The sequence below is a fragment of the Lemur catta genome, chromosome 1, assembly GCF_020740605.2.
Source record: "Lemur catta isolate mLemCat1 chromosome 1, mLemCat1.pri, whole genome shotgun sequence".
In the NCBI taxonomy this organism is placed as follows: Eukaryota; Metazoa; Chordata; class Mammalia; order Primates; family Lemuridae; genus Lemur; species Lemur catta.
The window spans coordinates 95164955-95181746 of NC_059128.1; the positions used below are offsets into that span (position 1 = coordinate 95164955).

General features: G+C 49.6%; 1 protein-coding gene across 1 annotated transcript in view; it reads left to right on the forward strand.

Moving 5' to 3' along the window:
- Positions 1 to 9084: 9084 nt before the first annotated feature.
- ANKDD1A (ankyrin repeat and death domain containing 1A) overlaps positions 9085 to 16792 on the forward strand; it is a 36002-nt gene continuing 28294 nt past the window's right edge. The window contains exons 1-3 of the mRNA XM_045540927.1: positions 9085 to 9118; positions 12599 to 12702; positions 13461 to 13589. Of these exons, the coding sequence (XP_045396883.1) occupies positions 9085 to 9118; positions 12599 to 12702; positions 13461 to 13589 (267 nt within the window). The remainder of the gene's footprint in view (positions 9119 to 12598; positions 12703 to 13460; positions 13590 to 16792) is intronic.

Below are 16792 nucleotides of genomic sequence, written 5' to 3' on the forward strand. Positions count from 1 at the left end.
CCTCTGTAAAATGGAGCATTTGCCTGGTTGTCACAATGATTAAATGCGATAGTACAGGGGGCAGGTGGAGAGCCCGAGGATAATAACCACCAGCATACTAGGGCGCCCGCTGTGTGCCCCGAACTACTCTAGGCATTTTGAAATAACCCTATAAAGAAGTATCTTCCTCTACAGATGAAGAAATTGAGTGTCAGAGAGACTTAGTGACATAGCTAGAGAGTGGCAGAGTTAGGACTGGGGAAGACATGGGCACGCAAGTGCTGGGAGATGGGGGTGAGGTCCGAGTCTGTGAGCTTAGAGGGTGCCTGGGGCCCTGAAAATAATCTGGCCTGCCTGCCTTTAGGTCGTTAACGCTTTCTCCTGCTAATGGATTATTCATCACCTCCATATAAGGCTTGAGTGGGTAGGGACCTAGAAGACCATCAGGCCTATTTCCATGGAGAGAGGGGGAGAGTTGTCCAGGGTCACACAGCTGTGCAGCGTAGACCTGGACTGGAGCTTAGGTCTCCCAGCCTGTGCTCCTGCTGCTCATTACCCCGCTTTGGGTGAGCAACTGTTCAGGAGGATGCTCCCTCCCACCTGTAATCAAACTGGCCTCTCTGTTTGGGCACCTCTTCAAGGGCTGCCCACTAGCCACTCCAGACACCACTTGGCCAGAACCTCCTACCACCCTGTCCCACCCCCAGGCACTCCAGGCCTCCCTCACCTCACACAGCTGATGCTCTAAGCAGAGAGGTGACCAGTGCTGGTCTGGGTCCCACGTGCTGGTGCAAGACCAACAAATATTTTACCACTCTCTGTATGTGTGTGTATCTTTTTGTTGTTGTTGTTAGGAAAGGCCTAGCCTAAATAGATATTAAGTCATTAACTATGAAATGTCCAATTTCAAATAAAAAATGTAGTTTATTATATCTCAAACCACGTAGTAAGATTAATCAAAGCTTGCACCTAACCTATTGACACAGTTTTGCCATCTTAACAGTAGCTCGTTTATGCCAGCAGCGAAGAAGCCTGGAGAGCGAGTGGCATTGAAATCTCGAAAGGCGTTTTCCACAGCTTGTTAAGAACTGAATATTTTTTCTTGCAAGAAGTGGTCCAAAGCCTGGAAGAAGTGGTAGTCAGTTGGTGTGAAGTCTGGTACAGTGGATGACAGAGAGTTTCCAAGTCCAGCTTCTGTAGTTTGAGCACCATTGTTTCTGCGATAGGTGATGGAGCATTGTCTTGGAAGAGGATTGGCCTGTCTCTGTTGACCAATCATGTAACAATACGGTATAGAAATGGTTTGCCTTTATGTGGTGACAGCAAAGAAAGGCAAGCTTCGAGATGATTTCTCTTCTGACACTCGTTTAATGCACGTGAAACCCATCTATCCAACTTCTTTACCTTGCCCATTTGTTTCAAATTGTCCAACATTGTTGGAATAGTAATGTCAAACCTTACTTCTAATTCACTCACAGGTTAAGATGGATTCGCTTCCACTACAGTTTTCAGCTCATGACCCACCTTGGTCTCAGGTCATACACGTGGCTCATTTCCAAGATTAAAATCACCAGAATGGAACTTCACAAACCATCGACATACTGTGCATTCATTAGCCACATCCTTCCCAAACACATCATTGATATTTCCAGTGCTGCACTGGTTCCACAACAGAACTCATATTCAAAAATAACACGAATTTCTGACTTATCCGTGGTTGCACAAAAATTGCTCAAAAAAAATTTGGAAGATAATCACAAGCCAAACCATGTGCTTGAAAGACTGAAGATGTATAATACCTTCACAATAAAAATAAAACAAGAAGTGTCAAAGTGAAGTGTCAGAAATATCAACTGCCAAACTTACTAATTACGTGTCATTTAGTTTGCATTTCTACAATTACAAGCAAAATTTGTTATCTTTTTATATGTTTCAGAGCTGTTTCCTTTTTTTTTCTGAGCGCAGTCTATTCTTTAGCTCATTTTTCTTTATGATTATTGGCCTTTTTCTTAAGAGAATTTTAAAACAAATTTTTTACTTCTTGTCTTATTAATAATGTGTGTTCATTACCAAATAAATTTTAAAATACAGACAAGGAACAAAATACTCACAATCCATCTACCCAAATATGCCACTCTGAATCACTTGTTATTAGGTTATGAAGTATGAAATGTCTGATTTCCTCAATTTGGCTGATTCTGGGTCTGGTGCTGGAAATGTACCAGACGACTCTGGAGTATCTTGTCATATCAGAAGCAGGGAAGCTATCAAAGACTACTATGGTTGAGGCAAAGGGTTCAGGAGCCAACTTGGCCAAAATGACACAATTTGAGCTTCAATACAGAAAATAACATCAATGGGTAAAATACACTGACTATGATAGAATCCCTACTGTAGAGGGATAGTAAAACGAAACTAATGCCACACTGATCACTTCATAGGATGCTTGGAAGCCATCTCATTGTTTGGGAAAACTGGAGAATAGAGGAGAACACTATAAAAGGAAAGGATGCCTTTCCAATATAAACTGTACCTTGGAGTAATCAAATAGCTGAGGGGGAGGTTTCACTTTTTACAAATGTGCCAGCTAATAAATTGAGACGGAATGATAGAAATAGAACATCACCAGTTTTCAAACGCTGGTTTAATAAATGGATTTAGGAAACCATTAATGGCTGCTAACATCACGCAAAGGGAGACATTATACACCATCTAGTGGAAGTACACTCCACTGCTATGAAAGCAATCTTGCCAAAACTCTTAAGTCTTTTGATCAATATACCAATTTATAGGAAATACAGGAGGCAAAGGAACATGTTAAACGATACTGTGGGGAAATGATCAGCAAAATCTAGATTGTGGGCATCTCTACAGGACAAATGAGTCAGTGTCTTCAACAAATAAATTAGGAGAGAGAGAGAGAGAAAGAGAGAGAGAGAGAGATGTATGTGGATTAAAAAAGACTTAAGGTCTGGCGTGATGGCTCATGCCTGTAATCCTATCACTGTGGGAGGCTGAGGCAGGAGGATCACTTGAGATCAGGAGTTTGAGACCAGCCTGAGCAAGAGCAAGACCCCATCTTTACTAAAAATATAAAAATTAGCTGGACATGGTGGCGCATGGCTGTAGTCCCAGCTACTTGGGAGGCTGAGGCAGAAGGATTGTTTGATCCCAAGAGTTTGAGGTTGCTGTGAGCTAGGATGACACCATGGCACTCTAGCCCCGGCAACTGAGTGACACTTTGTCTCAAAAAAAAAAAAAAAAGACTGAAGAAACAAACCAACAATTTTAATATATGGAGCTTATTGAGATTCTGATTTGGAAAAACTGTAGTACACATATATACATATATACATACATACTTACATATGACCATTGGGGAAAGTTGAATACTGACTGGATATTTTATGACATTCAGAAATTATTGTTAATTTTAGGTGTAAAAATAGTAATGAGGTTACATTATTAAAGGAGGGTTTGTTTTTTTTTGCAACCTCAAACTCCTGGGATCAAGCGATCCTCCTGCCTCAGCCTCCCAAGTAGCCGGGACTACAGGCACGCATCATCACACCTGGCTAATTTTTCTATTTTTTGTAGGGATGGGGTCTCACTCTTGCTCAGGCTCGTCTCAAACTCATGAGCTCAAGAGATCCTCCCACGTCGGCCTCCCAGAGTGCTAGGATTACGGGTGTGCGAGCCACTGCTCCCGGTCTTGAAAGAGGTTTTATTTGTGGAGATACATACTGACATTTATGGATAAAATTATATTTATGAATTTACTTCAAAATAATTCAGGAGGAGGAGAAAGTTAGCCATGGATTATTAATTGCTAAAGCTGGGTGATAAGTATATGGGGTTTATTATATTATTCTCTCCACCTTTGTGTATATTTGAAATTTTCTTTTTTCTTTTTTGTTTTAGAGAAAGGGTCTTGCTCTGTTGCCCAGGCTGGAGTGCAGTGGCTTGATCATAGCTCACTGCAGCCTCCAACTCCTGGTCTCAAGCGATCCTCCTGCCTCAGCCTCCCAAGTAGCTGAGACTACAGGCGTGCATCACCGTACCCGGCCTGAAATTTTTCATAATAAAATTATTTTACAAAACTCATTTCTCTTAGATAAGGCAAATGTGGCAGAATATTAATATGTGGTGCTATTCTTTCAACTTTTCTGTAGGTTTGAAACTTTTCAAAATGAAATATTAGGGGAAAAGAAATCATCTTTTGTCCTGATCTTTCACCCCAGCCGGAGGCCCCACAGTCCAGACCTCAGGCCATTCTAAGCCGTTCTTTGGGACTGGCAGGAGTTCCATGGTCACAGGCCATCTGAGAGATCAGCCCCCAATCCCAGCAAAGGCAGAGCTAGGAGTAAAATCTAGGGTCATCTGGACTCCATCCAAATGTTGCCTGCACGATCAGACCCCCCATCAACTTGGGGAGTCATGTTGTCTCCACTGTCCATGTCATTATCCCTCCCTCCCTCCTTCTTCTCTGGTGATTTAATGGTGAACAAAAGTGCTTAAAGGGAAGTGGGGGAGGTAGATAGGCAACTAAACTAATAGATATTCACAGGGCCTGTTCACAAGCATTGAACTGTGCGTCTCTAGAACCTCTGAAGGAGGTGACAGGCTGCACCCAGGAGGGCTGTGAGGTGATGGGGGAGATCTGGTGGCAGGAGGATTGAGCAGATGAAATTACTGTGTATGAAAACTGAGGCTGGGCAGAGGACATTTGGGTGTGGCAAAGAGAGAGTCTGGTTAGAGAGGCAGAGAAGGAGATTGGAGAGGAGAATGGGGCCCTGTTGGGATGAATGGGCCTTTGGGGAAAGGGATGTTGAAAGAGGGTTTTTGGGAAGCTTCACTGTGTCTGAACTTTCCTGAATACCTTACCACTTTAAAAATAATGGCTTGCATTATTTTTTAAGGCTTTTAGAACCAGACTTGTGTTTCTTTTGAGTATGAAATGACAGGATGATAAACTCTGAGTGGGAACAGATGGACCCATTGTTATTTGAGGGTCACAGACTTACAAATTATGGCCGTGCTCTGGAGGAAAGATAGGCTACTGTGAGAGAGACAGAGAGGATGAGGTGGCACAATTAACACTGGGACATTGACACTTAGGCTAGTCTCAAAACATGACAAGGAGCCAGCCATGGGGAAATGGTGGGGAAAAGATGGTCCAAGCAGGGAGAAATAGCAAGTGCAAAGGCCCTGAGGCAGGACAGAGGAGTTTCATCCTGCTGGAGGAACTTTCACAAGCTTAATTTTACTGTTTTTTTCCCCATTCCTGGAAGATGAAAAATAATGACATTTGATATGCATCATTACTAAGGCACAGAGTTGACAGAGTAAAATGATATGCAGAGGATATAAATGACTATAATTGACATTACTTTTCCATAGTCAAACCACGTTTCCCATCCGTTTCTACTCATTTCAATATTTCCTCATTATTTTTATTAATATTATTTTGCTATCCTTCAGAAATGACCTCATTATTTCTAATCACTGTTAATGTCAGTCCTTTCCCTCTGTCACACACACTCATGCAGCCCTCGCTCCTGGTAAGCACAGGTCGGGAGCCACTCCTCATTCCCCGCCCCAAGCTCCTGTGCTGTGTTCTTAGGGCTCTCTCTCTCCATCCTGACAACGCTTCCGGTCTCTGAATTACATGTCCTTCCTGTCCCTTGCCTCCACATGTCCCTGATGCCAAGGGGATGTGGGCAGCATGTATGTGGAGCTGAGTATTGTCTGCTTTGAGCATGACATGAGGGTCACTATAGTGTGTATGTGTGTGTACAGACATAATGCAAGGGTCAGGGATTTGGGGTGAAAAATGGGCCCTGCATCCTGGCCTTGTTTCCAAACACCCCCAGGTAGAGCAGTGTGAACACCCAAAAGTCTGGGGCCTTGTCCAAAGTGACCTACTGGATTTTGCATCCTACTCCCTAGTATAACCATGATAGTTTTAATAAAAATGCAACTTTCCCACTGCTTCCTCAAGCATCATGTAAAATTGAGGTTTTGGCTGTGATTCCCTGTGTCGCTGGTCCCCACTCTGTATCCCAGGGTTTGGGCATGCCTTGGGGAAGGCACTTCAGGAGAAGGAGCAGGCCAGGGTGCACTGGAGATCTGGGCTCCTCTGAGGACAGAATGTCAGCAGAGACCCCGGACTCCCAGCAAGTGGCCCTGGGGGCTTTGAAGGGAAGGTGGGCACCACGGTGAGGTGATAAGGCCCATCATGGACTATGTCCTGAGACTGGCTTGTGCCTATCCCCTGCAGGGCAGGCACAGAAGCAGGCATCCACAGCTCTGCCCTCAATGAGAGTGGCTGTATAGCTTAGGGCCCAGTGACACTGGCTTTGGGGACACATGCTGGGTTTGAATTGGCCACTTACTGGCTGTGACCTCAGACCTATGACTCACCCTCTGTGCTTGGATGGGCCTTGATTTTCTCCCTGCAAATGAGGCTGATAACAGCATCCACCTCTCAGGGATGTTGGGAGGAACAAATGAGATAATGCCAATAAAGGACTGACACGGTAGCTAATACACAGAGATTAGACCGGCTCGGAGAAAACAGAGACAAAAAAGCCTGAAAAAATGGATTGGAATGAAGTGCTGTGGGCAGACTAGAGCAGCACTACTGATACTTGTGTGCGCGCAGGAATCATCAGAGATCTTGTTAAAATGCAGATTCTAATTCAGTAGGTCTGGAGTGGGGTCTGTGATTCTGTCTTTCTAACAGAATGTCACCCAAATAACAAAAGAACATGAAATCAACTAGGTAGACTGGGAAACGTCTCACAGATCTATTTTGTATTAAAAAGAAAATCCCAACAAACTCTAATTTCTCAAGAGATGAAGTAAGAACAAAGAAAATCCAGGAGGGACACCTTATGGAGAAACCTGCGGCCAGTGCTGGGGCCCCTCAACCCCTGGCTACCTGTTGGAGAGGGATCACTGTGCTCTGTCCAGCCATGGACCATCTGGGCTGGATGTCTCTCAGACCTGCCTCTACCTCACCAGTCTTACAGGTGAGGAGCCTGAGGCCCACAGAGAGGAAGGGACTAACCTAGATCACTAGCTGGTTATAGTGGCTTCTGGGGAAGGCTTCCTGAGAAGCTGAGGCTGGGGGAGGGATGCTGTGGAGTTGAACCTGAAGGATGGGAAGGGGTTGGAAGGAATGGGCCAGGTTGGTCCAGACTGAACTGGTAGTGTGGTGCAGTGAGTTTGAGTCTAGCCTCTGCCACTTACTTGTTGCTGTGACTTCAGGAAGTTGCTGACCCTCTCTGAGCCTTGGTTTCCCCATCTATTAAATGAGTACAGTAATGTCTGTCTTGCAGAATTGTTGTAGGGATTAAGTGAGATAAAGAATAAAAAATCCCTGGCAGAATGTGGGAGCACAGGGCTGAGGAGGGCTGAGGAGATCTCCTAGAGGAAGCCCATAAGACGCCAGGGCCACATCAAGGATGGCAGCTGGGCAGCTGCTCCCTGCACCTCTGCTCCCATCCACCTGGGAGGCCGGGGCATGGAGAGTGACCAGCTCTCTGCTGTCTGCCCACTTTGACTCCATCAAGGTCCTGTCCACGTGCCAGATGCTCATGTCAAGGCTCTAGAATCAGACACCTGGGTTAGAACCCTGGGCCCACCAGTCATGGTGTGAGGTGAGGAGAGTTATTTGCCCACTCTGTGTTTCAGTTCCTCCCCATAAAGTGAACAGGACAGCACCCATTACATAGTTTGGTTTGGGGGACAAAATGAGATAACCCACACAAGGTGCTTGGCTCAGGTCTCATTAATTGTTAGCTATTATCATTATTATTTTTCAAAGGTCATTCCAAATACCTCTTCCTTCAGGAAGCCTTCCTGAACTGTACCCTATGGGCTATTGACTGAAAGCTGTTCTTCCTCTTCTCATTCCCAAAGAACTAGGAACTACACCTATAATGGCTTTGCCGGCTTCTTGACTTGGGGTAGAGATATCTGGGACCCCACTACCCTTAAATTTAAAGAAGCTATAAAATGCCCTAAAGCCTAAAATGCAAAGACATAGACATCACACAAGGGTCTGAAGTACAACCCATTCTGATGTGTTTAATGCGCATCTTTTTGTCTGGATGTATTTTTGCAATCTTCCTTGTTTTGTGTACGTGCATTTTAAACATTTCGATTGGTGTCGTGTCTCATTCGGTTGTTTTACTTTTTCTGCCCAGCACTGGGTGCTTAAATACGCGTTGCCACAAGTACACTTTGTCCCTTGCTTCTAGTGCTGCACAGGCCACACTTCACCTCTCTACTCTCACAGTGATGGAGTCTCAGGTTGCCTCCAAATCCCGAAACCACAAAACGACACTGTAACACACATCCTCCTGCATGTCCCTTTATGGGCCCGCAACGGAATTTCGGGGATCTGTATCTAGGAACTGGATTTTAAGGTTCGCTGTGGTTAATTTCTCTCATTCCTGCCAGACTGTTTTCCAGAATGACAGCCACCTGCTGTGTGTGGTAGCTCCATATTCTCCAGCGACATTTGGCATTATCTAGCTTTCTAATTTTTGCCAGTCTAATCAGTGGAAGTGATATCTCATTGTCATTTTAACTTGATTTTTCTGATCACAAAGCAATCTGACCATCTCTTCCTGTGCTTGCAGATGTGCTGGGGTTGAGGTTCCTCAAACTTTGCCAGCTCAAGTCCTTGGGGACTGACTTTCTGCGCCTGGGGGCGGCAGGACCAAGGCCCCCAGAGTTCTGGGCCTGGGGTGGAGTGGGGATGTGCCAGCCCAAACCTCGCGCGCAGCTCGCGGCAAGGAGACACGCCCAGGGGGCCCTGCGGAGCCCGGCGTGGCCCCGACCCCCCGGACTCGGGTCTGGAAGGCGCCGAGCCCAGGGCAGGTTGGAGGAGCAGGAGGAGCGACCTGCAGCCTGGTCCGGGACCCGGGCGGCCGCTGCCGCTGCGCTCGATCAGGCGGGGGCGAGGGGTCCGGAGCGCGGGCGCCCCCTCCCCCGGCTCGGCGCCCCCTCCGCTCTGCTCCCCCGCCTCGCCCCGCCCCGGCGGCCGCGCGCCTAGCGCCGGGGATCGGCGCGCGCCGGGCTGCTGCGCGGCGGATGGAGGAGGAGCTGGCGGGGGAGACCGACGGCCGTGAGTGCGCGCGCCGCCGGGCCGGGGGCCGGGGGGCGGGCCGAGGCCGAGTGGACCCCGGCATCCGTGCAGGGGCGGCCAACGGTGAGGTTGGCGCGGTCCGCGTGGCCACCTCGGTCTTGGGCTCCTTTGTGGCACCGGGCCGAGGGGACATTCATTGGCCGCGCATCTGGGACTCGGGGGCGCCACCCGCCTGGCGAGCGGGGAGCCGCGGCTGAGGGGACATTAGCTACAAATAATAAAGGTGCTAGCGACCCTTCGTTGAGTACTGTACTTATCCCACGCACAGGTGGGACGAGGCCTTGAGGCAGGACAGGCACGTCATTTGATCTTCGCTACAGCCATATGGGTAGACCCATTGTTATCTCCATTTTGCAGATGAGAAAGCTGAGGCACGGGGTGGTTAAGTGTGTTGCACAAGGTCACACAGCCATTCAGTGGTAGGATGCTGAAGGCCCCAGCTCCCGCCGAATGTTGGTGCTGGGTGGGGAGTGGAGACGTGTTGGATGGGGAAGCAAACCCACAGGAGAGCAGGGTGCTGCACGTGTGGGGGTAGGCCAGGCAGCTAGGTAACTGGGGTAGGCCAGGCAGCTGCATGTGGGGGGGGCTCCGCCGGCCTGGGGGAGCTTTGGCAGGCACTGGCTTGGAGTAGGGAAGGAGGATTGTCCTCACCGCGAGTCCTCAATTCTGCAGCCCTGGCTGAGCCCTGACAGCTGAAGCCAGGGGCTCTCTCCAAATCCCCATGGTGCAGCTCATTGGGCTCCTGTGAGACCTACAGTGTCCAAAATGCAAAGTAAACTATCCACTTAGCTGAGAAACGGTGTTGGGGATGGAGGGCTGGATCAAGTGCTAATTGTGTCAAAGGGAGTATGTGGCTCTGCCTGGGGCAGAGATCCCCTGAGTGGGCCTGCGAAGTGTGTAACAATGGCACATTGGGGTGTGTGGAAGGGAATTCTGGGCAAAGGACACAGCATGGGCCAAAGCGACCAGAGACCGCAGTGGGTACTGGATGTGGCCAGAGAGAGGGTGCATGGGGGAGATGAATGGAAGAGATGAGACTGGACTGGATTTCATTCTAACTTGACCTTCTCTGGCCTGGCTCTGTGCAGTGTCTGCTGGCTCTCCGTTGAGACTCTTGGCTGTTTGCCAACACAAACCAGGCCATTCCCTGTGAGCTTTAGCTAAGATAGAGGGTGCCAGAGCGGGAAGGGATTCATCCAGATCCTTTTCTTCACCCTCCCCCCAAGGGGGTGTGAGTAGCCTAGGATCCCCCTACTGGAAATTGGCAGAGCAGGTACTAGAACTCAAGCCTCTGTAAACTCACACCTGAAGCCACAGCTTTTTCCAAACCTGGATTATGAAAGAAAAGCTCAAGACATAGTGCTCAACTGAGATGCTTTGGTTCTGAGAGGGGCTCTTCTAAAGCCTGTTATGTTGAGAAGGGCCCCTTTTCACCTGCACGGTAGGCAGACCCCTTTGGGACAGGGTGAGGCTGGAGCCATGGATGGGGACCACACTCAGAAGGTAGTCTTTCTCCTGAGCACCCTCCTTCTCTGAAGTATTGACGTGAAGCTGCCTATCCCTTGGAGCCTCTTTCCTGCCTTTGACCTGAGCTTATATTTTGGTTTTCTAGGGGACTAATGAATCTTAATTGGGGTAGCATCTTATAGTTTGCGGCCTCTGGAGAGAGTTCGTGAGTCGTGTATCACTCATGCATTCAACAAATATGTGCCATGGCCTGAATCTGGATATATAGTAGTTAACAAATCAGACAAAAATCCCCCACCTCACGGGCTTATATTGGAATGGGATAAGCAGACAATAAACCTAACAAATATGTAAATATAGCATGTGCCATAGCATATGGAGAAAAACAATGCAGGGGGGTGAGAAGGGAGTATGTTTTCCTTGGTTGGGGCTTCACTGGCTCAGGGGCCCTAAATGAAGGAGGCCCTACCACCTCCAGAGTTTTGGCCTCCAGAATTTATTCTCTGACACTTTGCCTTGGAGGAATGATAGTGATGATGATGATGATGATGATATTGGTGGTGGTATGGGCGCTATGTGCCAGAGACTGTGCTAGGGGCTTTTCATATCTTATTTCTTATAATGGCACTGCAGGGCAGCTCACATCCCGATTTTGTAGATGAGAAAACTGAGGCACTGGCTAATCAAGTATTCTAAATGACACAGCCAGGAAGTAGTTCAGCCAGAGTTGAACCCAGGACCATGTGATTGCCCTAGGGTAGCAGATGTGAGGTCCACAGGTCATATCCATGAGGTACTCTTCCACATCTGGAAAGCTGTGTGGAATCTATCTAGAAAAACAAACTGCATGGCAGGCCTGTCTGTTACCAAGTGCATCCTAGCCTTCCCTGCCAAGACACTGGTTACCTGTCCCTGGATATACAAAGGGGCTGGGTCCAGACATTCACACTGGACCAAACATGCAGGATGTGGGTTTGGCAGCTATAAAACTGCAGGATTACCTGCCCTGTAATGACTGTGCAAAGGGCCAGGAAATATTTGTCCTTTGTGCTAGTATGTCTGAGCCCTTCTGGAGGAGGGACAGGTATCCATTAGTCTGGGGATTATTAGTGTCACTCATAGGAGAGGTTTGTGGATTCCTCCCTGTGCCCAGCTTTGGGACTGCTGTCATCTGTTTCGGATCAGCAAGGTTCAGGTGTGACCAGTTCCCCCAAGGACCTTACGGTCTAGCCGAGGAGACCAGACATGCTCACAGTCAAGAGCAGTCAGGATGGTGGCAGCACGGGGGTCTGGTGGGATGAGTCTTAGACCATGTCACCAGGCCTGGGTCCTCCTGGCCAGACACTCACCTGCAGAAAGACCCTGAGCCTGCAGCTGCCTGTGATGGGGTTTGGCAGGGGGAGCTCTGAGGTTCCCTTAGTGTGAGACTCTCTGAGATAAAGGTGCAGTGATGGGGGCGAGGCTCAGAGTAGGGAGGTGAACTGCTTAGGATGCAGGGATGAAGGAGAAGAGGTGGGGGAACGAGGAGATGGAAGGCGCACAAGTGACGTAACCGTGCCTCCGGCCTTGCCTGGGGCTGGCACACTGTAGGTGGCTCAGTAAATCCTGTCTGTCTTCTACACCGAGAGCTGTGAAGAAGGTAGTTACTGGCTCCACTGGGACATGAAAACTGGATGATGGGCACCCCGAGGGGCATGAGGGGCACACACCTGGGCTGCTGTGGATGGTCTTGCCCACCCTCAGGGTTTTGCCACATCCTGGCCATGTGGATGTGGGTGAGTTGGTAAGGAAGAGCAGCCAGTCTGGGGAGGCCCCTGACCTCGAGAGCGGGGAGAGCCATGCCCCTTTCCCCCCATTCCTAGGTGGAAGCCCCCCTCCCGGGGAAATGTTCAGGGGCAGAGAAGGGCTGCTCACCTCTCCCCTCTGCAGCGCCCGTGTGATATAGTGTGGGGCACCCTCACCCTCATCCCGTACCCCCTTTTCTCTCCCCAGTGCTTCCTCTGGAGAGGCAGCTCCACGAGGCCGCCCGCCGGAACGACATTGGGAGGATGCAGGAGCTGATCGGGAGGAGGGTGAACGTCAGGGCCAGAAACCACGTGCGTAATGGGCTCCTCCAAATCCAGGGCACCTGGGATAGTGCCATGCTAATGCCACCACACAGAGGGGACACTGCATTGGGCTGGAGACAGACACATTTGCATGTGTTAACTTGGAGGGAGGCTCAGCCTCTGTCCTCTGTGTCTGCGTTGTCTCCAGGGCTCTGAGGCTTAGAGTGGTCGGGGCCTTGTCCAAGGTCAGGGTCAGGATTCCAAGCCAGGCTTGGGCGATTCCAGAGGTCAAACTCTTAACCTCTGTGACCCATCTGAAAGGTACACCCAAGGAACAAAGGTGAGAGCCAGGAGGGCAGGGGTCAAAGGTCATGAGCCAGAGACTGGCAGATGAGGAGGACAGACATTAAGCAAGAACTTGTCACAAGCGGTTCATTCTCCCTGTGATAAGTTGTCCTAAGAGCTGTGGAGGGGATTGAGGGGGGTTTGAGGAAGTGGCATTTTCGAGGAGCAGGTGGCCCTGAGTTAGGAGTTTGTCCCAAGAACCGTGGGAAGCCATGAAAGAGTTTGAGGTGAGGGACAGATGGATCCAGTCACTCTGTTTCACTGCATTTGTTTCGGAGCTGCTGCTGTGTTGGGGAGGAGCAGGGGGCAAGAGTGGAGCTGGGTCCCCAGCCAGCTGTTCACCGGAGACAGCAAAGGCCCTTCCAGCCTGCAGACCAGCTGCCCTGGCAGGGAGGGGGTGGGAGGTAGGCCAGGCAGCCAGGGGACAGCGATGCCTGATGGGTGTGCTCTGTGTCCTGCAGGTGGGCAGGGTGGCCCTGCACTGGGCCGCAGGCGCGGGGCATGAGCAGGCCGTGCGGCTGCTCCTGGAGCACGAGGCTGCTGTGGACGAGGAGGACGTGGTACGTGGCCCCTCGCTGAGGCGCGTCTGTGTGCTGTGTCCGTCTGTCTGTCTGTCTCAGGGTCGGGGAGGGGCATTAGATCTCTGGGTCTATGAGCCGGTTGCTGAGATTGGTGCTAGCATGCAGCCACTCAGATGCAGTGTGCACAGGGAGTCACAGTCTTCGGGGGCCGGGGACACAGCACTGATTCCATCTTCCTCTTGTACTGTAATAAAGAGCTCTCCACTTCCAAGGGCTTTTTGGTTCTCAGAGAGCCTTTTCAGTCCCTCCTGATACCATGTGAGCAGGGAGAGATATGGGCTGTAGAACAGATAATTGGGTGGATTGATAAAGACCTGATTAGCAAAGTCACCAGGAGGACAGTCTCTCATGTTGTGCTGCAGGGCTCTGCCCTGGCTAACACTTTAACCAAAGACTTAGCTAAAGACTAACGGTCTTATACTGAAATTGGCAGGCAGCACAGTGCTGAGAGAGCACTGAAGAATCTACATATGGGTTTGGGAAAAGGGATGAATCTGACAATGACATTTGATAGGGAGATACACTTAAGAATCTAAATTTAAATTAAAAAAAAAACTCTAAATTTTCCTGCAGAGACTTAGTTGTCCATGGGAACAGTTTGCTTTGTTCTGGCTTCTCTATGCTCCCAGGCACCCCCTGACCCCAAATTGTTACCAGCTGGGGTTGGGGTGGGGTGGCAGCACCTACCTCCCCACTCCCCTGCCCCTTCTCCTTGTGCTTGCTTAGGTCCCATTTAGAGGTGGCTCTAGGAGAATGTCTACGTCCTTAATCGGAGCTTCCTAGTAAAACACTGGAGCCTCTTGCATCAATGCTTTGCCCACAAAGACCCCCTGTTATTTCAGGGGCTGAGTGAGAAAAGAAGCCATGAGGGAGAACAGTAAAAGAGAGCCCTTTTGTAAATTCTGTTTCTTTTGCAAGCAGCAATAAATACATTTTGAAGAGTAAGACAGCCTGGGGGGCACGCCTACTTTAGTAACAGGAGGGCCGGGGACACTGGAGAGGGGAAATCCTGGTGTTGGGGGAAGGTGTCTAGCAATATGCCACAGGGCTCTGGCCTGGACAGTTCCCAGGAACTATGTAGGGGGGAAAAGCTGGTTAGGAGAGTGAAGTATCCCTGAGGTCCCACCATCGGGAGACTCTGGCTCCCACGGCTCCCCCTCCCCTGGTCCTGAGCCTTCACCCTCGCTGTTCCCACGTTCCCATGGCCTTCTGCTTCTGGACACTGCCGTGCCCATTCACTCCCTCCCTCCTCCAGCCAGCCTGGTTACTGATATGCTACCGGCTGCTGAGCTCTGGCCAGTGCCGGGTCTCCTGGCCCCTTTGGCTCTAGCTAAGGCCAGCTCCACACCCCATCTGAGGCTCCATTCCCAGCCCAATGCCTTGCCCGAGGTTTCAGGAGGAAGGAAATCTCAAATTCTTATGGTCACTGCTGGCTCTTAATTCCAGCTTTGGCTCAATGTTTGCTGTCATCTTGCAATTTTGCAAATAGTCCTTTGTCTCCACCCTGGTATCACCCCAGACATGGTACTTCTCCCTGGTTTCCAGGGACTCCATTCATACAAGGCTCGTGGTGTGGGATGGCTTTTCAAAATGAGAGGTGCAGGGGATTTACATGACACAAAAACAGCATAAAAATCATAAAATCTTCTCTTCATCTTTCTGATCTTTAGAGTCCCTTGGCCCTTTCCTTGTCTTGTCTCCGGCCTCTGCTTCCCCTTCTCTCTCCAGTGCTGTCCTTGCCTGCACCAACCCCCTGCCTACCTCCAAATTCTTGCCAGTTGCTAAAGCAGAGAGTGAAACTCTCTGTGTTTTCAGAGCCTGCTGCTCAGTCAGTTCCCTCTGCATTTCACCTTTCACCCTAAACACTCAATTCCCTCCCTAAGAGGAATTCTGGTGCCAGCCACTAAGGCACTTTTGCCTCGTACCCCTCACCAAGGAGGGACAGCGAAAAACCATCCCCAGGAGGGTGGCTGGCTCTCAATGCAGCCCGGGAGGCATGTTTGGAGGCCTGGGGGTGCTCTTCACAGGGAAGAAAAGACTCAGGGGCTGCCCACACACAGCATCCCACCACAGCCAAGGTCAGGGAAGGGGCTCTGGTGACCCCAGAGCGCTGCGCCGGTGTCAAAGAAGAGCACCCTGCAAACAGGTGCAGGGCTGCCATCAGAAGAGGCACTAGACATATTATCAGTTGCTCCAGAGGGCCGGCGGCGTGGAAATTGCAGGGATGCAGATTTCAGTAGGGCGTAAGGAGGGGTTTCTAATATTTGACTGTGCAGGGATGCCTTGTGTGGTGGTGAGGTGCTGTAGACTTAAACCATCTGCTTTGCAAATGTTCTGTGAGAGACTTTAACAGTCGATTCTCAAACGCCAGTCCAGGATGAGGTCTTCACCAGTTATAGCAAGTCGGAAAACAAGGACAAGGCCAGGTGCGGTGGCTCACGCCTGTAATCCTAGCACTCTGGGAGGCCGAGGGAGGATGATCACTTGAGGCCAGGAGTTCCAGACCAGCCTGAGTCAGAACGAGACCCCATCTCTACAAAAAATAGAAAAATTAGCCGGTCGTGGTGGCACCCACCTGTAGTCCCAGCTACTGGGGAGGCTGAGGCAGGAAAATCGCTTGAGCCCAGGAGTTTGAGGTTGCAGTGAGCTATGATGACAACACTGCATTCCAGCTGGGGTGACAGAGTGAGACCCTTTCTCAAAAAAAAGAAAAGAAAAGAAAAGAAAACAAGGAAGGACAATGTAGTGTGTTTTCGTGAAGCTGTATTTGTAAAGCACATATTCTGAGATTGATTCCTTCCAATTTTTTTTTTTGTTTTAAACTGGCCTTTCTGGCTGGGCATGGTGGCTCACACCTATAATCCTAGCACTCTGGGAGGCCAAGGCGGGAGGATTGTTTGAGCTCAGGTGTTTGAGACCAGCCTGAGCAAGAGCAAGACCCCGTCTCTACTAAAAAAATAGAAAGAAATTAGCTGGACAACTAAACATATATACAGAAAAAATTAGCCAGGCATGGTGGCACATGCCTCCAGTCCCAGCTACACGGGAGGCTGAGGCAGGAGGATTGCTTGAGGTCAGAAGTTTGAGGTTGCTGTGAGCTAGGCTGACGCCACACCACTCTAGCACGGGCAACAGAGTGGTATTAAAAAAAGTATTAAAAAAGTATTAAAAAAAATAATAAAGTGGCCTTTCTTTATGAAATGATGATGAGA